Raw genomic sequence first — 22,180 nt, 5'->3', positions numbered from 1 at the left:
CTTTCTTACATACCAGCAGTGAACAAGTGGAATTTGAAATGAAAGCCATTTTACCATTCATATTAGCAAGCCTCCAGCAAAACGAAATATTTTTGTATAAATCTAACAAAATATGTATAAGATCTACATGAAAAAAGTTACAAAACTCTTACAAAAGATATGAAAGAACTAAATAAATGAAGAAACTGTATGAGTAATTGTGTGTAATTGTGTGTTTTTTGAAGCAATCCATGGGATGGAGGAAGGAAAGGGAAGTTTACCTGACCTGATCCCTCCTATATTGGTTTTCTGTTGCTGCACAATAATTCACCAAGAACTTAATGACTTTACAGATCATTAAAATACCCACTTATTAGCTCATAGTTTTGTAGGTCAGAAAGCAGGTAGAGCTGGGTTATCTGCTGGGTAGTGGGTATCACAAGGATGGAATCAGGGTGTCCCCTTAGTTCTCACTGAAGGCTCTGGAGAAGATTCACTTCCAAGCTCATTCTTGCTGGCAGAATTCAGCTCCTAGTGGTTTTACAAAGGAGGTCCCCGTTTCTTGGCTGGCTGTTAGCTTGAAGCTGCCCTCAGCTCTTAGAGGTCCCCTGCTTGCCTTGTGATGTGTCCTCTCCATATCTGAACAGGTAATGGACAGTCAAATCATTCTTGAGCTCTAAATCTCTAACTTCCTTCCCTAAAATTAGCTAGAGAACATGCTCTGCTTTAAAAGTACACATATGATAAGGTCATGCTAGTTAGGATAATTTATCTTTTTTTTTTTAATTGCAGGACAATTGTTTTACAATGTTGTTAGTTTCTGTCATCTATCAACATGAATCAGCCATAGGAATACATATATCCTCTCCCTCTTTAACCTCCCTCCCATCTTACAATGTATCCCACCCTTCTATCTAAGCTGTCACTGAGCACCAGGTTTGAGCTCCCTGCATCATACAGCAAATTCCCACTGGTCAACCGTACCATCTAACAAAATCTAATATTGGGAGTAAAAGCCATCAAATTATACATCAGTTATACACAGCACATATACCAGGGTCCAACTCTTTGTGACCCTATGGACTGTAGCCCACCAGGCTCCTCTATCCATGCTATTTTCCCAGCAAGAATCCTGGAGTGGGTTGCCATTTCCTCCTCTGGTGGATTTTCCCGACCTAGGGATTGAAGCCGCATCTCCTGCACCTCCAGCGTTGCAGACAGATTCTTTATGACTAAGGCACTGGGAAAGCCCACCCCAGGGTGGTAACCATTCCTATATCTGACTTAAGAGCTGCTGGATAGTATACCAAGACCAAGACTGGAGCTGACGCTATAATGTTAACAGATGAGCCATGGAAATGAAACTATGCCACCTCTGTTCCACTTCTGTGACTTTTGACTAAAGAATGCTTTGAGAATCCTCACACTTTTAGGTATTCAATAAATGCTTGTTGAAGGACCTATGTATTGGACAGAAAAGAATAAGTATTTATAAGAGTAAATGAGAGACTTACCAGCAGGTAAATAGATTTTAAATGAGCACCTAGCTGTTTTCACAGCGTCTCTCCAGTTATGAATGAATTAAATTCCTGGGTCCTGAGAGAATGAGAGGTGAGATTACTGCCAAACCAATTCAACATACATTTGTTAAGTGAACAAGGGAACAAATTAATTTTGTTTGGTGATCCTCTGTCTACAGGACTTGAAAGCCTATCCAAACCACCACCTCACCCACTCCCATCAAAATGCTAACTTAGTAGTGTATATTCTTTCTTGGTGATACTGTAGGAAAACTCTCAGAAATTATCATTCTCACATTTCATTAAATACTAAACATCTTTTAAAAGGTATGATCACTAGAACTGTGAGTTTGAGCAGTGCAAATAAGTTCATGTTAAAACACTGGAAGTATTTTTCAGAAATATGTGTTTGCCCTGTGCTATACTGATCTTCTATATACTGAACATATGTATATGTGTGTATATATATATGTATGTATGTGTGTGAATATATGCTATACATCATATTCAATAAATATTAATTACAATTTTTTCTGTGACCCTATATAGATTTATTTCCAAAGTATCTTTTTTAACAAATCTCTGGTTAATTATGTATAAAATACATACAGGATTAATTCAATCAGTTATAATCTGAGAAAATCCTTTAATCATTCTTTAACTTATGGATATGTTAAAGGATAAATATTTGATAAAGTACAATGTGAGAACTTCAATACCTTCATCATAGATGCATTTTCTTTTAATCAGAATAATTTTGATTATTCTGAATAATTTTGAAGATATTTTAATATATGTAATGCTTTTCTCATCCTGTGGCACATTTGTAAAATACTAAATTAGTATGTCTATTATGAACAAAAGTCTATTATGAACTAAATACTACCTACATACAAGTGGTGCAAAAAACAGGTGTTAGAAATACTACCTTCCCCATGAAATTTACTTCCAATTTACAGACAAGACACAATTAGAGAACAAGATATGATGCATTTAAAAAGTCTATTAGAGTTGGAAGAACTCTCAGAGATTTTATCCTAAAATCTCCGATTTATCCTAAAATCCTCTCAGTTGAGAAATGAGGACAGAAAACATATAGAAACTGGAAAAAAGGTAAGTATAGCTTCCAGGAATGAAAATATATAAAACTGCTACATGCAATATTTGTGTCCTATCCTTCTGATTATAAATTCAAATGGGGTCAAAGAGTCTGATAGCAAAGTGACAATGGTCCAAAAATAAGTGGTTCTCACCCCCATTTCTTTTTCTGTGCTGTTCTTAGAGTCAAGGATTAATGCAAAAATAAAATTCTGGAATCCCTTCCTTGCCCGTTCTGTTTATTATTTTTTAATCCAAGGATATGATGTACCCAACTTTATAACTGGCTGGCTGAAATCTTCGGTGATTTCTCCTACATTGATCCTCAGAATTTTATCTCTAGTCCAAGCAAAAAAACCCCAGAAGCCCATTTTGTATGTGTATGTAAACTGCACACCACTGTGTGAATGTGATCACATTAAAATACGTGCAAACTTGGCAGTTAGGAAATGTCACTGCAATCGTTAGGACATGAAATTTCAATCTCTTTGATAAAGATACCATCTTTCAGCCAAGCCCTGGCAGAAAATCTTAGGTTCCTGTTAGACCCCTCCCTCCCCAGTCAGCTGCCGGGCTCCATCCGGAGGGATGGGGGCATCACAGTTAAGCGTTCCCAGACTCAGGAGAAACCCTGGGTTTCTTCAGGGCACTCAATATGCAGCTAAGTGTCCCAGCTCTGCAAAGGGCAGCTGGAAATGGATTTAAAATGGCAACGCGGACCAATCAGCGCCGCCGCGCCAGAAGCAGACATTTACACGCGCCTCCTCCACAGGCACAGAGGAACCTGGCGGTGCCTAACTCCCTACATAGGGCTGTAAAGTAGGCGTTTTTTAATTCCACGGTGGTCTGTATTTTGGGGAAAGAAAAAAATCTTCCTCGGGTAAAAGTTTTTATTTTGGAATTGGCCCAAAATAATTTTGGGTGTGATGTGTGAAAATCTGAACCTAATTTTTTCAGAGTTTTTTGTTATTCAAGGATGAAAAGAGGTACATTTTTAAATGTACTCCACCTTTTTCAAAACGGACTGGGGTCATTATGGTGTTCACATAACTCAGAAACAGCCCAGGCTATAAAATTAGGACTTGGCAGAAAGGGAGTTCCTAGGGAGAAGGTTAAATCGAGGTAAACTGAAGAGAGAGTTGGACAGTTGGCGCAGTTGTGGAGTTAGGAAGCATGAGGTCCCCTCGTTAGGCAACTCCTCTACCCTGCAAGCACTGGAAGCCGGATACATAGAGCCAGTCGAAGGGAGATTTCGCCCGCCTCTAGCCCTTCCCGGAGAAAAACACTCAGTGGAGGCTGGTGCGCTCGTGTGCCTGTGTGCACATTGTTTGCAAGTGTGCATGTGTGCGAATGTGCATGTGTTTCTGCCTGCGTGTGTGCATATAAGTGCGCGCGTGTTTGTTTACATGTGTTTATGCCTGCATGTGTCTGTGGGAGTGTGCACGTGTATCTAAGTGCACGTGTGTGGATCTGCGAGCAAGTCTCTGTGTGTGTGTACGCGCGCGCGCGCATTCTCGATGGGTCGTGCAATCTGCGAGGAGGGCATTCCGACGCAGAGCAGGGCTGCGGGGGCCTGTTCCTACTCCCCTTCATTTGATCCCCACTCCCAGGAAACTAGAACTCTGCCGCGCGTGCAGCCAGACGCTTCCTGCAGAGTGTTGGCTCCGCATCGTGGAGGTGCAGGTAAAGGCCAAGCCCCTAAACGCGGCTCCGGGGCAGCCACATTCCCGCGCCTTTCTAGGACAGCCGCCCAGGAGCGACCTCGGGCGGCGGGCGGGGCTAGGCCGGGGGAGAGCCGGCCCGGGATTCCCGGCCTGTCCCTTTAACCCCGCCGTGAGGCGGGAGCACGTGAGCGGGGCTCCGGGTGGCACCCGGGCGCCGCCGCCGCGGAGGCAGTTGTATTTCGAACACTGCCTCTGGCCCGCGGCCAGGCGCCTTGGCTCGGCGGTCTGCCTGGCCTCCCTCCTCCTCATACTTTTCCTCCAGCGCAGCCCCCTCCCCTTTATCCGCCCACGATTAGAGGTGGGCACTCCCCCCATCTCGCCGCCCCCTCCCCAAGCACACACACACTCAACCCGCTCGAATCCTGGGGTACAAACTCAGAAAACTTCCAGCCTGGGCAGCGCGCGTTTGGTGCAGGACGCAGGAGCAATCAGCCCGTCCCCCTCCGACTCTCCGGTGCCGCTGCCGCCCGCTCCCGCCACCCGGGAAGGAACGGTGCCACCCACCGCTCCGTCCCCTGCCTGCACCCAGTGCCCAACCGGATCCCCGCAGAATCTCCCCATCCTCCCTTCGCTTTCCGACTGCCCAAGGCGCTATTTGTTTTCTCTCTCTTTCTCTTTCTTGCTCTGCGAGCGCGGAGCGGGGGGGAAGAGGAGGAGGAATTCTTTCCCCGCCTAACATTTCAAGGGACACAATTCACTCCAAGTCTCTTCCCTTTCCAAGCCGCTTCCGAAGTGCTCCCGGTGACCGCAACTTCTGATCCCAAACTGAGAGGGGAGCCTCCCAACTTCAATTCCTCTTTTCCTTCTCCTTCGCTTTCCTCCTCCTCTCACTACCTCCACCTCCACCGCCACCTCCACCTCCGGCACCCACCCACCGCTGCCGCCGCCACCAGCAGCGCCTCCTTCTCTCCTCCTCCTCCTCCCCTCTTCTCTCTTTTTGGCAGCCGCTGTACGTCCGGTGTTGATGGTGGCAGCGGCGGCAGCCTAAGCAGCAGCAGCCCTCGCCGCACGCCAGCTCTCGCCCACCCCGCCTCATTCTCCAGCCCTACCTCGCAATCTCCCGAAAGGTGCCGGGCTGATTCGGGGCGGCAGAGGCGAAGCGGCTGCAGCGGCGGTAGGAGCGGCGGCGGCAGCGGTAGCGGCGGCGGGAGGCAGGATGAGCGCACGCGGTGAAGGCGCCGGGCAGCCGTCCACTTCAGCCCAGGGACAACCTGCCGCCCCGGCGCCTCAGAAGAGAGGACGCGGCCGACCCAGGAAGCAGCAGCAAGTCAGTACGCGGGCGGGGTGGGGGCAGCAGCCCACCTCCGCTACCTCCGCGAGGGCCCCGCGACGCGCGGCAACCCTAGCGCGGGAGTCCAGGCGCCGCGGCCGCCGCACGCCGCCGCGGGGGCGGGCTGCAGAATCCGCGGCGCGAGTGCGCGGCTGAGCCCCGCTCCCCTCCCGGCCGGGAGGTGGGAGCCACGGCGGGCGGCCGGGTGCGGGCAGGAGGTGGGGTCGGGCGAAGCGTCCTCGGACTTTCGCTATTGTGCCCGGCCCGAGTGGCGCGGTGTCTCCTGGTGACGGGAAACGGCCGGGTCCGACAAACCGGGACTCGCCAAGCACTTTCCTAGTCGCTTTACAATGGCCCGGGAGACAGGGGTCCTCTGGCGGGTCAGGGTTGGAGGGGCTGAAGTCTTGGGGGCCGGAGGCTTTCTCCCGCCAACCCGGGCTGCTCGCTGGCCGGGAACTGGCGCGCCGCAGCCGCCCCCTTGGCGCCCTCCCCAAGTTCTCGGTGGCCTGAGACTCGCGCCCTCCCGACAAAGAACTCGTGGGCCCGCCCGGTTCTGTTAGGGCTCTTTAAATACGGCGCGGCGTCCGACCTGCAGCCGCCGCTACTGAGGTGTCCCAGGAAAGGGGCTGCAGGAGATCCTGCGTCCCCACGGGACGGGATTAACTAGTTTGGCTAAGGGCGCAGTGGAAAGTAGTATCCAAGAGGGTGCACGGTAGCTAGGGTCACTTCCTCGCCAGGCGCCCAGTCCCCCTTTTGCCTCCGGATCCCGCGCCTCAGCGCTGCAGACATTAAATGTGCCCCTCCAGAACGAGTGGCTGGGGGCTGGGAGAGGACGATCGAGGGGCGCCCGGGACCCCGCCGAGTGGAGGGTTTTGTCTGCGGATGCAACCAATTAAGCGTGCAGCCGGCGCTTGCAGAGCTGCGCGCAGAGCCCAGGGCGGAGGGGTTTTGTTCGCGGCAATTTCCAAGCCTTCGCGGGTAGGGCTCGAGCGGGACTTGTCTATTGAGAACATTTAAACTCCGCTTCCGCGGGCTTTAAAACTACTTCTACGTTCTTTAGCTTTAAAGCGCTTCTTTCAGGGCAAATAGGCCGAGTAGAAAATAATCCTAGAGTCCCATAGTTACCTAGAGCAAGGTAGGGAAACCGAATAATGTTTGCTTGCCAGTGCGTTTTAGAAAAGCTGTTGTACCTTTTTGAAATCATCAAAGGAAACAAGCCAATCTAGAGGCCCCAGAGTTTTCCCGCTCTGCCCGAGCGACACTTTACACCGCGTTAGGATCCTGTTTTACACCTCCCAGGAAGTCACTGCCCTTCCCCCCGCCCTTGTTTCCCACCCGCCACCCAGCTTTCTCAAACTCTGCTAATTGCCCCCCACCTCCGAAAAATAATCCAAATAAAATTGCAGCGGGGTCTGGAGGTGATTGAAGGTTTTACCTTTGAATTAAGGCGGAGTTCACAAAGAAAGAAAAATGTGTCTCCGATGTTTCTCCGGATGTGCCCACTGGCGCTAGTGGTCCCACAGAAGCTTGCAGGAACCCTTTCCCAGATTGTCTAAATAGGATGCGAATTTTCTTTGAAGACTTTAATGCATTTTAAGCTAATTAGTCTCATTTAATCACCGAATCTGAATGAAATGTAAATTGATGATTCACTGGATAAATATTTAGGATCTGGAATATTAATCATCGCATTCTCTTAACCACTTGAGTATTTACTACTTGGCATAGAAGCCATTAAAAGTTTTGCTAAACCTATTGATAGCTTCAATTTCTTCTTCCCAGACACTTGCATTCCTCCTCACTACCACCCCCCCCCACCCCTTTTAGTTTCCTTCGGTCCACCCCCATAAGGGTTTTCCCAAAAGAAAATTTTGAAAACAATGCTTATTTTTACCAAAAGATATTTAAATGTAGACTGGAAACCATGCCTGCATCTCCAAAGGGAAGTGAAGAACTGAAGCAATTATCTAGATAATTCAAGCAAAGCCTTCCACAACGGAGTTACCCTAATTATTTGGAAATTTTAGGAGGAATGGAGTTATTTTAAGTTGAATAAGTTGGATAATTGCTCCAATATTTCACTCAATGTGTTGACTGAGTCATAATTGACTTACAATGCAGATATACAGAATGATCAAAAGCCACCTTTTCAGTATGGGAGATTGTTGAAATATTTATGATGTTAGCTTCATATTTCTGTTGTTTAAAATGGTAGTACAATGGAGAGTAGTATTTGTATAAAATGCTTATTATTTCTCTGAGTTGCCAAATACACAACCTTGCATATTTTGCACTTTAAGGATGTATAACTTTCTTTCTGGAACATGCAACCTTGTCAGCCTTTGTTACCTTTCTCTGGTTGAAATAGAATCTAGTTTTCATATGCAAAATAGAATTTCCTCTTTTAATCCCTGGATTAAAAGTATAGTTATTTCCCCTTTCTGTAAACTCTGTACCAGCATCATCCATTTGTGCTTGAACTGAATGTGTTCCAACAGTTCTGTTGAGCAGCACAGGCAGAAAATATAGAGTCGGGGTCAATTTCTTTCAGACATTCTTGCCACAACAGCATTTTTTTTTCCCTCGAAACTAGGAGCCAACCGGTGAGCCCTCTCCTAAGAGACCAAGGGGAAGACCCAAAGGCAGCAAAAACAAGAGTCCCTCCAAAGCAGCTCAAAAGGTGAGATTTCTTAAGTCCTCCCAACTTTCTCAACACCCACAGGAACCTCCCTGTAATTTTCCCGTTCTAGATCCACACCTAAGGATTTCTCCCAAGTGGGTAACCCAAGACTCATTTCCCACATTTACTATTGGTGAGATTTCCAAGCATATACTTAGCATAAAAAGTTCATGAAGCTGCTTGGGGTTGTTTTTAAACAATCACCAAATAATAAGAAACTTAAAACGGAGATGGGAGGGGGAAGTAGGGGAATAAATAAGATTTGCACCAAAAAAAAAAAAAAAAGATTTGCACCAGCTGTGAAACAGTTAAAAAAAAAAAGTATTGATTTGTTTGGCGGTGAAGTTTTTGCAATTTGCTTAAATAATAAAGATTAATTTACTTTGTGCTTATTTACGTGATTACTGGAAAACCAAATCCCACTCTTAAGGACTTTGCCAAATAGATGATAATTAGAAGTAAATTCAATTATAGAATTTGGGGGGGGAAATTCACAAATTTTACAGCTTTAAATGTGCTGATAAAATATTTTGCTTGTTTGCCATCAACCTGCAATATAATATATCATCGTCTCTCAAAAGCCTTTCCATCTCAGGTGATACAGAAATGTTCTGAATAGGACAATGAGAAATTTTTAAAACGTTTGACTCATTTAATGTACATTTTGGGGCAGAACAGAACCCAACCAAGTGTAACTTCCATTGTTTTTCTTTATAAATTTTAAATTGCAGTTTAAAAACTTCATGTTTGATGGTATTTGAACTCACAAAGAAGAAATATCTCAGGATCAGTGCATACACAGAGAAGGGAAGGTGAAGACAAAAATCAAAATTTTTAAGCTTTACAAATAAATCAGAAAAACGTTTCTGTATTTTATTTGTAGGTTTGTATACTTGTTAAAAACAAAGGTTCAAAATTCAGAAGTCAATTTTGATGTATCTTTATAGTAGATTTGAGTATACCATGTACAGTATTTGTTAAGAATAACTATATGCTCATCTTTGGGGAATTAATGTTTTGTGTGGTTTTCTCTATGACTGTGAGCACTAACCATATTATATTTGATAGTTTTCAGTGTTGTAAACTACCATAGCAACCAGGGATACATATAAAGTTATTTAGGGAGCAACTGTGAGTTCTTGTCTGTTTTAAGTCTTGAACAGAGTTGAAAGAGCAGATTTCTAATATACTTAAATATAATTGCTTCTCAGAGTGAAGATTTAATGATATTTAATCAATACACTTTGAAGTAGTTTAAATTGTCATTTAAAAATGACAGTATGTAATCTTGTATTACTAACATGAATACTTTGGGTTTTTTTACCTGCTTTATTAAATTAAATAAAAAGGGCTAATTTACCAAAGAAGTTTTGTTGTTGTTGTTGCGGAAGTTAATTTTATCTTAGTTTGACTCTAATGGAATGGCAAAGGAATATCTTGGTAGCTAGCTGACAGACATTTAAACTATGATGTAATTGCCCTGAAAAATGCATCATTATAACATTTGCCAGGAAAAAAAATCTGAAAATCTCATCATAAATAAATTATTTAAAATTTAATACAAAAAAGGGAAAATTACCTCTCAGATTTTACTGTATTACATTTTCTGAATGAGTAAAAATATGCTTCTATCACCTTTTCTTCATTTTGAAAAGTTTGCCACTGACTAACAAAATCTTATATTGACAAAAGGAAAACTGAGACTTGTGCCTAATTTACCACCTAAAGCAAAATAACAGAAAGTTGGTCTCTTCCCAAGTAAGGTGTAACTTATTTTTAGTTACTTTGGTGATAGGTGTTTATAAATGACCCTTAGGCTACTCATCTTTCTGATAATTCTTCATGTGTATGCACATAACATTACAACTTCCAAACCAGAAGTAGGCTTTCTTTTTCCCAAGGAAAGGTTTCTCTGAAATCTTTCATTCTTCCAGACAAAATTATTTCACACGCTTCTGTTATAAAAGTTCCCTTTCTAATAAAACTGGATAAATATTTTTGCTCAGAACATGACTGTTATAGTTCTTCAGTTTTATAAATTACGCTTCATTTGGAAAAGATAATACTTCATAAAATAATGAATGACATTGATGAATTATTCATGGCATGAGTAAACTTAAGGTATTTTCGGTTTCAGATCAGTATTTATTGAGTTTGCTTTTACCTTATATAAATATGATTATCAAACATTTTTTGTCAAACATATATTGCATTCTAACAAAATGTATTTTTGTTAGGACTTTGAAAAGCAAATTTTTTTGGAAAAAGTTACATTGTTCATATCATGTAAGATAAACATACCCTGCTAGACTGACCAGGGTAGGGGTGAGAAGTCTTCTGTCATTAATATATTGGGAATTCTGCAAACCAAGGCTCATCATAATGGAAAATATATAACAAAGACTGGTAAGTATATAAGAGAACAGAGCTCTAAAATTAGAGAAGATGCAATGTACACTGGGATCCTGATGATGCTGTATGTTTAAATTTTCTTGCTGCTCGAAATTTCTTTACTTACAAAGTTTGTGTTTGGACTCAGTAACTGGCCTTGGGGCATTTGAAAACAAAACTGCTTGTTGGAAAATTAGCAATGTGAAACTTGACAATGCATGCGGAAAGTTGCAAGACCAAGTGGAGGACTACTAAATTAGCTATCACTTTAATTTCAGGCCATATTCAATATAAAATTGATTTGTGTAATACAAAAAACAAACATTTATGAAAACACAATTTGTTATGCTTCGAACTTTTGGAAGAGAATGTAACTATTCTTGACTTTGCTTCTAGTCCATCATGACAAGTTCTCATGGATTTATGTAGAAATTCTAGTTATTCCCAAGAGCACCAGTCTGAGTGCTCAAAATTCATCCCTGAACCAGAGTCATATTGTTATCTTAATAAAAGATCAGAAGTTAATGTTTTCCTGAATAAATAATTTATTCGTGTGAGTATGCATGTGTGTGTGTCTTGACCCTTTTATTTATGTGTTAGTTTGAGATATACCTGTCACCAGTTGCCTCTTAATTTCCTTTTTGTTTTATTTTGTTTTCCTCTCCTGTTTGTGCTAGATGAAAATACTTTGCATTTTCATATTTCTCATGTTTGGAAAGTAGAAAGATATAATATCCTTTAGTTTAGGGTTTTTGTTGTGGCTTTTTAATCATAAAAGAACACTGGAGGGGTTTCTTAGAAGTCAAAGTCATCTGTAAGTCTCAAGCCAATTGTCTTTCAGGTACTTACAGGAAAAAAAAAAAATTTCTGAGATTGAATTAAACTTAATTGAAAGAACTGCACATAAAATAGATCTCAGGTGTGAGATAGCCTTCCTTCATATCATAGACATTCCTGAACCTCCTTTGACTTTAGGTGTAGTGAAGAGAAAAAGCACAAAATGAAAATAGAGTCTAGGTTAAGGGTACTTCAAATAATGTATTCAGACAAACACTTGGTTTATATTTTCCATTTGCCTATACAAAGAAAACCTGATATGAATTGGATACTGTAAAGAAATAAAAAAATTGTTCCTTTTCTAATCATGTTCCTTCCTCGAAAAGTGGTTGATTTTTCACAAATGATTAATAACACTATGCACAGATATTTTAGGAGGAAAGAATGGGGTTTCCTCATCATTTCAGACAAATGTTCAAGCATAGATGCTGAGTGAGGGAATGATTTTTTTGCAGGATATAGTAGGTCCAACTGAAGACAGGAACCAAAAGCATCATTATAGGTTAAGTCAGGGAAAGACGGTATTGGAAGTTGTCATAGAATTCCAGCCTATAGCTTCCATGTTACTAATATGATTTAATTTGAATTCCTCTGTGTTTTTATAGGCAAGCAATTTCCACTGCGACTCAGGGCTCAAGGATATAGATGAGTCCAGTCAGGTGGAATTACGTAAAGCCCAGTTGTTGTCTCCAATATCTTAGTATTTTAGACTGTTTAGGTAAAACAGTTGACTCCTTTTTTTCACTTCACTTTGCCAGAGAGGACGACGGAGCCTTAATGTATCAGTAAATTCTCTTTCACAATGCCTTTGAATCATCGTAGATTATGATCCAAATATGGACAATTCAAATGCATTTGAGTTGTTTTCTGAAGTCACTTTACTTTAGGGGACCCAGAAATCTCTTTCTTTGGCAGTTATCATTCTGAACTTGTTCATCGAAAGCCTCTCATTACTTTGACTGACCTCCAACTCTGGCTCATTTTTATCTCAAGGTCTCAACAGATCATTTTGCTCAAGAGAACACTCCAGATTGGTATTCTGTTTCCTTTTCAGTTCTTTTTAAAGACTAGATGGGTGCTGAAGAGCATTTTATGTTAGTTAAATCATTGAGACCTATCTTATCTTGTTACCTGACTTTCTGCAGTTTCCAGAACTCACTTGGGAGCCATATAGCTTGGCACAAGGGTGGAACAATGAATTTTACTATCCTTAATTCTGAAATGTTCAGCTCTGAGTTTTTGTTCTGCCAACCAGGAGAAAAAGGTAAATGGAGAACAGATTCCATTTTAGGCTGCTGCTTTATTATTCTATATTGCTTAAATCTACTGAACATTGCTGAATGGCGTCTTCTAATTGATTCAGCAAGGAGCAGTCACAGCCATTTTTTTTCTCCAGGATAACGTAAGGAACAGTTTGCTTGGAAGGTCACCCCTGTGAACTCTCATATCGTTGCTATTGATTTCTCTGATTACAAAAGAGGAAGAAAGAACCATTTAAAGAGGAGAATCCTAAACTTTGAAAATAGCTTTTCCTGTCATTTTGGCCTTGGCTTTAATTTTGTATTTGTATAAGTGAAGACAGGCATGTGTAAATAATGACATGGGAGTTGACAACAAGGACTTCCTTGGGGAAAATGAGCATGAACTACAATGGATGATAGAATTCACTTTTATTTCCTCTTCGAAAATATGTACTGATGGAAAGATTATAATTTTTTTTAAGACTAAAAATGGTTGCACGTACAGTTTGGAAACTCATCGAACTAGATTAGCATAAAGGTTGAGTGAGAATTACTTATCATTTAGTGTGACAGTTAGTCCAGTGGATTTTGATTACCACAGCACATTGATTTACACTGTATTTTTGAAAGAACTACTAAAAGAAATAAAAACAAAAAAAAAAAAAAAGAAAGAACTACTAAAAGAAATAAATGTGACTTTCTATACTTTTTTAGGTGGTTCCATTTGCTCTTAAGTCTGTCGGTCTTAGTCATATATACATATATATGTAAAAATACATGAAAACAAAGCAGGGTACCACTAAGCTGATAGTTTCTCTAGATCTTTTGTGTGTTTGTGTATAGACTCGCTGACTGATTTGGAGTAGGGGCATTCTGACTTCCATGCATTATCACAGTATGCTGTGAACATTTAGAATAACAAAAAGATTAATAGCTATCTAAATCTGACCCAGAAGTCAGAAGTAGATAATGCGCTTGGTTCCCAGTCTCAGTTTTTGCCTATGTCTTTATAGGAAACTCAGAAATATTTTAGTCTTAACTACTCATTTGATTCCCACTCTGGAAGTTTGTTTTCATTTTTGTTTTATTTGATTTCCCCTGGGGATCGAATCTGGGTCCTCCTGCATTGCAGACAGATTCTTTACCATCTGAGCCACCAGGAAAGCCCTACATTTCCCCAAGGCTACTTTATATGGGACTGTCTCCCAAAAGAACAGACCTTTTATTGCCTTGAAATCAGATGGGGTCTCAATTCCACCACTTAAACACATGGATAGATTGCTTAATCGCCCAGTTAGGGGGTTAGTAATAGCTGCCCTACATGAGTAAGACAATGCTCGGAAAATCACTCATTACTTTGGAAACTTACAGAATTGGGAGGGTGGTTTTTTGTTGTTTTTCTACTTTTTGGCCTTTCATTTGGGTGTGTGAGATCTTGATCTTAGTTCCTCACCAAAAGTCAAACCTGTGCCCCCTGCAGTTGGAGCATGGAGTCTTAAAACTGGACCCCCAGGGAAGTCCCAGGGAGGTATTCTTTTTAAGAGTAACATTTTAAAATATGGAGGGAATTAAGAAATTACATTGGTTTACCCACTCGAGTATTCTTGCCTGGAGAATCCCATGGATAGAGGAGCCTGGCGGCTACAGTCCACAGGATCGCAGAGTTGGACACGACTGAGCAACTAACACTTTTCTACCTAGTGCTTTAACTTTTATCGGCCTTACCTTACATATACCTTAGCTCTGTTAATCTTCTGATGTAGGCATTGTGGTCTTCATTTCACAAACGAGAAAACTGATTCAGAGATGTAAACTGACATGTCTAATAATGTTCAGCTATCGTAAATGGGAGCATCTGGATTTGAGTTCAAATCTAATTCTAAAACTTATGATCATTCCATATTATGTGCTGTTAAATATCTTGTAAAATATTTGCTACAAGGTAGATTATGTTTTCTCCAGTAACCAGAAACATAGGTTGGAAGTTAGGTTTTGAGAAACCTTTGCTGGGCAGTTCTGTACAAGCTTATAAAGGGATTGGAAGTATGGGCCCACTGCAACCCATCCTCACAAATTTCTGGCCCCCAAGTAAACCAGAAGGCTGTGCCTTTGAAGATCATGGCACATCCAGAAGTTTTTTTTTTATCTGTTAAATGAAGGGGGTGGATGAAATGTCTTCTAAAGCCCTACCAAGTGGTAGAATTCTGATGGCAAGAGGGAAACAAGACACACAGGTGATATAAATACCAGAGTTACTTTCCATCCTTCCTTCATGCAATAAATATGTAGTGAGCACATCTTATGCACCAGACACTAATGCTAAGCACTCTTTACAAGTTCAAGAGTTCTATTTGCTAGATGAGTTTCCTTTCTTAATTAATTTTTTAGTGCTAATACATTGAAGAACCTGGAGTACCAGAACTTCTTAGGGGCAGAAATAATTACATTTGCTACTTAACGTTCTTCCCAACCCTCATGAATCTACAGTTCTGAACTTTTTTGAAAAAGCAAAAATATGAATGAAGACAAGTCAGGAGGGAATAACGTTTCTAAAATATGACAGTTGCAAATATTAGTGTAATGGTGCTGATAATAGTCTGAAATTCAGTTCTTACAAATGCAGAATTCCCACCCTCTCACCCACTCTGAGATAAGCAGTTAAGTATTTAGAGTAAGTTATTGTCTGAATTATACATGGGTTTGTAGCGTGGAACCAAATTCCAGTCTGGCAAAGGAAAACCAAAATATACACTTCCACAGTATTGCATATGTTGATGTATTAAAAACAAAACAGGCCTCCGAAATGTTTTGTTTGTTTTCTATTGAAAAATAATATCCTGAAGAGCATTAAACACAGGAAAAAAAAAAGTTAGAGCCAGTGTTTTCCAATATGTAAAATTCCTGGATCTATGCTGGTTTACAAATGAAAATCCTAACTGGTTTTACAGGCTTTGTGAAGTTTGATCAGAATGATTAAATAATGTGGGTTTTAAGGAACAATGAAAACCTCCCAGATCGCCGCCACAGCACAGCTAATGTGCTTCTTCTAGATGTCGTCTCAGAAGAGGGTTTCAGCTTACACGTAATACTGGCCCCAAGACCAAGGAGCAAGTTCACTTTTAACAAGTCCAAGTGATAATCAGAATACTTTGCCCTTCAGTTAATGGTGCAAATTTTATTTTTGAAGAGACTTTTTGTAAATGGGAAGCTTGGTGTAAAGTCTCCTTTGCTGGGCTTTCTCACTCTATGAGAGATTTGCTTTCTCTAACTCTGAAATGTAGTGAAACCCTTTTAGAAAACAACCCTCTTCAACAGATTTTAGATACACCCAGATCACATCATGGATCTGGGAGCATAACCACCGTATAGAAAAGCCTAGCATAGAAGCGCCATTAGCCTTTAAGATCTCAGCAGACTCCTGCTCTCAACCCCACCTACCATCCGCAGGCCCATTAAAAAGGATTTCTATCTTCCATGTTTGTATAATTTACTACTGAGTAAACTGTGCAATCTTACAGTCGCCCCTAAAGATTAAATCAGACACTGCTTCTGTATTAGGGAATTTTGTACTCCTATAACTCACAATGTACCAACCAGAGGGTTTCTTAAAAGCCTCATTCTTAAGGTGACAGATGGATGTAATGGAATATTTGCATTGACTGAACCTTCTATGAGATTGGACTAACTTGAAGGGAAGCTTGCCCTTTAAGAGTTCCATCGCATTAGGAGTGAAAGAACGTTTATTGAGCACCTCCTTTATGGCGGCAAAGTCACTTCTCACTGGAGGCATTATCTCCATTTCACACCTGAACCCAAATTAAGGTTTTCAGGGACCTGCCCAAAGTCATAAAGCCAACATGGCAGAGCAGAGATTTGAGCCTTAGCTTTCCAGAGCGGAGTCTGTGTTCCTCCCTCTCTCGGAGACAACACTCAGAAAGAAGGTGTGGTTTGCTGGACGCTTCTAGTTTTCACTTAACGCATGCCCTTCTGACTGAAGGTAAGACAAGGCTACCAGTCCCTGACAAGAAATGATTCCTTTGTGGAACCATTCAAAGTAGTAACCCCTACTACTATGATTCAGAGTGCCCAAATCTGAGGCTTAGCTGGAGCTGAATCAGTGACAATTTCAGTTAACTAAGATGTCTTTTTACAGTAGCAAATATATAAATACTAAAGGAAGGTAGCATTGTTAGGAGAGTAAGAGTCTGGACTTCAGAGTCCAGCAGAACTGGGTTCAAGTCTGCTCTGTGTGTGTACTGGGTTATTCACCTTGTCTATTGAAGACTTAATTGCTCATTGCAAAATAAGAAATAACAATAGCTGCCTATACAGCTGTTGTAAAGATTAAAGTAACACATGCGAATGACTTGGCCTAGTGCCTAGGGTACTTTGAATACTTGATAAATATGCACTAACATTATAATCATATGAAGTGTCGGTTAATTCACGGAACCTGTTAGATTAATGCCAGGTCAAGAAGATTTGGTGAAAATTCTTGTGATGTAAAAGTCTTACTTTGCCTATGTACCTGTGTATCTTTGTATCTATCATCTACCTCCATTTGTTTTTACCAGGCAGATTGAAGAGAGAAAGAGTCAATCTGACAGTGTAGACAGATACTATACAATAGGAAATTGTAGTATCATTGTACTAAATACTTACTGTCTGCTAACGCAGGTAACAGAAGTAAAATGTAAAACAAGTTATCCTGGCTCAGGTGACCTGTATTTTTGTGTTTATAGAGCCTTGAGAAGATTCTCATACACAGAAGAGTATGTACTAAGTTTTTTTTTACTCTGGAAATGAAAATATAAATGTATTTTTATAGAAGGAGTATATGATGGGTGTGTGTTGGTGAACTTCAGGATTACAGTAGGGGTGATAAACAGAGAAATTACTTTATGGTATTAAAATCTTACTCAAAAGGGAAGAAATAGATGTGATACCAGAAAAATCTTCTGTGAAGCAAAGCAATGAAACAAACTCTCAAGGTGGTTAGAAATATATTCATGTCACGTCTGTGTTGAGTATGAAATTGTTAATAATATACACATCTTATTAATTATTATTTTTAGCATCCCTAGTTTCTATCTCAGAGATAAACATTGATGATTTCTGCTAGCTTATTTTGCTTTTTATGCTTTGGGTGAAGTGATAGACAGGTGATTGTTTGAGGCAAAGAATAGGAAATGAACTATGTAGAGGTGTGCTAATATTTGTTTCTTTGATTTAGAAGCCTATATATTTTCACTCACATTTAGATTTGCTTTTGATTAACAATGTACTTTGTAATGTAGAAGTACTTTGTAAATTGTACAGTAATATATAGTGCTAATTTTCATAATTTTAGCTTTGCTATGGAAAGAAAATCATTTAAGAAACATTTTTTTTAAATCTTACTTTACATAATTATGGATATGTGGGGATTCCTTTTTTTATTACAGACAGAAATAAGGATAAAATGGCTTTTTTTTTTTGGCTGCACCGTGCAGCTTATGGGATCTCTACCTTGTTCAATCCTTGTTCTCTTGTTCTCTTGATCTCTTGTACTGTCTTAAGCAGGGATTGAACCCAGACCCAGGCAGTGAAAGCCTGGAACCCCAACCACTAGATGACCGGGGAACTACTGCAAAATGGCTTTTTAAAAGCATTTTCATGCATTTCAGAGATCATTCCAGGAGAGTCTCTTAGGGTGAGGGTTGCCTAGATCTCTCTTTGCATCATGGAATGAAAAACGGAGATGAGCCTTCAAGAAGACTGAGATTGTTAAATCAATGTCAATACCTCATCTGCAAACCAGAACATTCTTACATGGAATGGGTGCAGCACTTACAAGAAATGTCAGGTAGGAAACGATGTGACTTCCTTTTTCATTTTGCAGAAAGCAGAAGCCACTGGAGAAAAACGGCCAAGAGGCAGACCTAGGAAATGGGTGAGTAATAAGATAAAATTTGTGTTCTTTTTTTGTAATGAAAAATTTCTGGGTTCTTTTTGTTGTTGTTGTTTATTTATTTTCAATTGGAGGATAATTGCTTTATAATATTGTGTTGATTCCTACCATAACATGAATCAACCTTATCTATATATATGTTCCCTCCCTCCTGAAGCTCCCTCCCACCTCCCACCCCATCCCACCCCTCTAGGTTATCACAGAGCACCAGATTTGAGCTCCCTGCATTGAACAGTAAATTTCATTTTATCAATTACATTAATTTCTGAATTCTGGTTTGATGAATCTTTGAAAGGGTTAAGGCAAGCAACAAATTACCACCATTCCTTAGCCTCAGGCTCCAGGAGTTTACTCAAAACACTTTTCTTTCCTGGGAGTGTCTCCTTTTTCTACCTCTTATCAACATGAAAAGAGTCTCCACTCTTCCTTCAAATGCGTAACAATGAGATGACTTGTTCCCTGGGTTGAGTACCTAAGGTTAAAAGGTATTATGAAATGTTGGAAGTTGATTACAAATGGTGATAAAATTCAGATGAAATGTGTGTATGAGATAACTTTTTACCTCTTTCTTTTCATTTCTTATTGTTACTATTTCCTGGATGACTTGGCTTTGGACATATCTCATTTTCTAGGTGGTTTGTGTTTTCCTTTTCACATTGACTTTGTTAGGAAACCAGGTTTTAATCTCCAGTTTTTCTTGCTTCCCTTAGTGGTCATTTTTACCTACTGACAGTGGCTTCCATTCAAGCTTACTTGACTGCACAGGCACACAGATCCTGTATCTTTTTGAGGTCAGAAATTCACTGATGGCTGAAAGTGCATACTCAGTCGCTAAGTTGTGCTCAACTCTTTGCAACTCCATGGACTGTAACTCACCAGGCTCCTCTGTTCATGGGATTTTAGATCGAACCCAGGTCTCCTGCATTACAGGCCTGTTCTTTACTGTTGAGCCACCAGGGAAGCCCTCGTTTGGAGTGATGTCATCTAAATGACAACTCTCTTCCTGACCCAGGGATTGAAATCGTGCTTCCTGCATTAGCCGGCAGATTCTTTACTAGCTAAGCCACATGGGGTGGCTTTGCTAATTTTACCGCTTGAAGCTTGTTGTTTATACTGCTACATTACCTTGCTCTTCTGGTCTGTCTTTCCCAGTGACAGAGGAGACAAGTCTCAAAACGAATAAAACCATTTCTCAAGAAAGATGAAGGCATCTTCCCTACCCAGGATCCTTTATGATGGGACCTTTAGCCTTCCCTTTCTCTTTTCTGTGGTTCCATCTTCCTGCTTCATTTTTTCCCAAAGTTACTTTGCTGCCCTGCTGGATTGCGTTTTCCTGTTCGTTTGCCGTTCCTCTCCCATCAAGAATTCTGCATCCCTTTCTATTTATACTTTGGTATTGCCTTTCGTTCAGTTTATTCATCTTCTTGTATTTTTTCCCCTCTGCTCAACATGTATTAGGATTAGATTTCTTAGCACAAGGAAATGGGGATGATCTTTAGATTAAAAACATCTCAGTGTTGCAGGATAAACTTAAAGTAGGAGCATTTCATTCAAAACCCTCTGGTCCAGAAATGAATTCTCTGCAAACCAACCCACCAGGTGGTGATCATCTAGACTCAGCTCAATTACTTTTCATGTTAGGAAACTCCTGTCCTCTTAAGGCTGCCTCTTCTTTCCTGGAAAGCTCTGGACATTAGAAAATACTTCCAACTGACTCCCTGTAACTTCCATTCACTGTTCCTAGGCCTCTCTCCTGGGAATATACAGAGTAATTGTTGTTACTTTTACTTGTGATAGCTCTTCAGATAGTTGAAGGCAATTAACATATATACTCTTTGTTCTCTTTTCTAGTTTGAATATATCCAAGCCTTTTAGCTCTTCCCTATAAAGAAACATTCTTCTTATTCTCTTCTGAGTATGCTTGTTTTCTTTGTCTTGTGTAATATGTCACCCAAAACTTAGTATCATATTCCAGGTGTGGGCTCCATAACCAGTGGGTTTATTACCTCTCTTGTTAGACATATGGTTCCAGTTACCTATTACTGTTTCATCAACCACCCCAAAACTTAATAATGTAGAAAGAAAAAAAAAACCTCATGGATTCTTTGTGTCAGGAATATGGATAGGGCACAACAGAAACAGAAAGACTTGTTTCTGATTCAGGATGTCTGGGGCTTCAGCTGGGAGAACTCAAGAGAATCCAGATGTGTGTGTAGGGGGTACCTTTCATGGTTTGGGTAGAATCTGGAAGTATCTTCACTCACAGGGCTGGTGCTTTTGCAGAATTGGCTTAAGGTCTGGATGCATCTGAGAGTGTCCTCTGGAGCATCCACACACATAGCCTTTCCGCCTTGGTGGTCTCAGGGTAGGTAGTCAATCTTCTAACATGCACTCTGGCCTTCCAGAGAGCATGTTCTCCCCAGTGAGGAGAAAGCTGCAAGCAAGGCCTTTTTTTCCTTTTAAGATTTTTTTTTTTTTTGATGTGGACCATTTTTAGAGTCTTACTGAATTTGTAACAATATTGCTTCTGTTTTAAGTTTTGGTTTTTTGGCCACAAGGCATGTGGGATCTTAGCTCCCCATCTAGGGATCAAACCCACACCCCCTGCATTGGAAGGCAAAGTCTTAACCACTGGACCACCCAGGAAGTCCCAAGCCTTTTTTGACTTAGATGTCAAAAAGTGCTATTCCATTATACTAGTGAGCACACTATTGAGTAAGCTGGTGTTGGCATACATATCAAATATAGATCTGCCATTTTATTTTTTATTTTTTCTTCCATTCAACAAATATTCATTGACTTTCTTCCAGGGGATGCAATGGTAACAACAACAGACTCTGTCCCTGATGGAGGAAGCTGTGATTAGTTGAAGAGTTATGCAAACAATTGTAACTTTGCCATCTGTGCTCAGTGCTGGGAAGGAGCAATAAGGGTGCTCTCAGGGGGTGCAGTCATGATGTGATCGCTGTCAGGGAGACCAGGAGTCACTTTTCTGAGGTGATCCTTGGCTGTGGTCTTGGGGATATGTAGTGACTAACCAGCTGAAATATACCTTAGACAGAGGAAGTAGTACTTGCAAACGCCCTGTGGCTGGACGGAATACATTGAATAGGGGTGAAAAACCAGTGTGACTGGGTCAGAGGGATCAAAGGGTGCAGGTGGGAGATGAGACTGGACAGGTGGATGGAAACTTTGCTCACTAAATTAAGGAAGAGTTTAAAAAATCATATACATTTTATTTATTTGCTTGAATGATTTTGCTCATGGAGGTGAAATGACCAGATTGAGTTTCAAAAAGATGCCTTGGCTATAGCATGGAGAATATAGGTTTGCCATTTTCTAAGCATCGGAACTAAAAGGGCATCAATGGAATATATCTGATTGAACTCATCAATAAGGAAAACCTGTGTAAACTTTCTTATAGGCAACAAAATAGGAAATAGATAAGTGGTTTGAAATAATGAGATTAATGTTGCTAGAATGAAATGAA

General features: G+C 40.8%; 1 protein-coding gene and 1 long non-coding RNA gene across 3 annotated transcripts in view; one reads left to right on the top strand and one right to left on the bottom strand.

Annotated features, from left to right (window-relative positions):
• Positions 1-5,663, bottom strand: part of LOC145545118 (uncharacterized) — a 221,003-nt gene extending 215,340 nt beyond the window's left edge. The window contains exons 1-2 of the long non-coding RNA XR_014081875.1: positions 5,371-5,663; positions 1,494-1,575 (exon numbers count right to left, since the gene is read on the bottom strand). This is a non-coding gene — a long non-coding RNA (uncharacterized LOC145545118). The remainder of the gene's footprint in view (positions 1-1,493; positions 1,576-5,370) is intronic.
• HMGA2 (high mobility group AT-hook 2) overlaps positions 4,435-22,180 on the top strand; it is a 146,723-nt gene continuing 128,977 nt past the window's right edge. Inside the window, exons 1-3 of one of the 2 annotated variants that reach the window (XM_081588838.1) lie at positions 4,435-5,588; positions 8,185-8,271; positions 18,622-18,672. In XM_081588838.1, coding sequence (XP_081444964.1) covers positions 5,478-5,588; positions 8,185-8,271; positions 18,622-18,672 — 249 coding nt within the window. In that variant the 5' untranslated portion in view covers positions 4,435-5,477. The remainder of the gene's footprint in view (positions 5,589-8,184; positions 8,272-18,621; positions 18,673-22,180) is intronic. The other variant, XM_081588839.1, reaches the window with a different exon arrangement.

Source organism: Giraffa tippelskirchi, chromosome 4 (assembly GCF_054371585.1).
Source record: "Giraffa tippelskirchi isolate mGirTip1 chromosome 4, T2T-mGirTip1v1.2.pri, whole genome shotgun sequence".
Taxonomy (NCBI): domain Eukaryota; kingdom Metazoa; phylum Chordata; class Mammalia; order Artiodactyla; family Giraffidae; genus Giraffa; species Giraffa tippelskirchi.
This window is presented reverse-complemented; position numbering and strand designations above follow the sequence as displayed.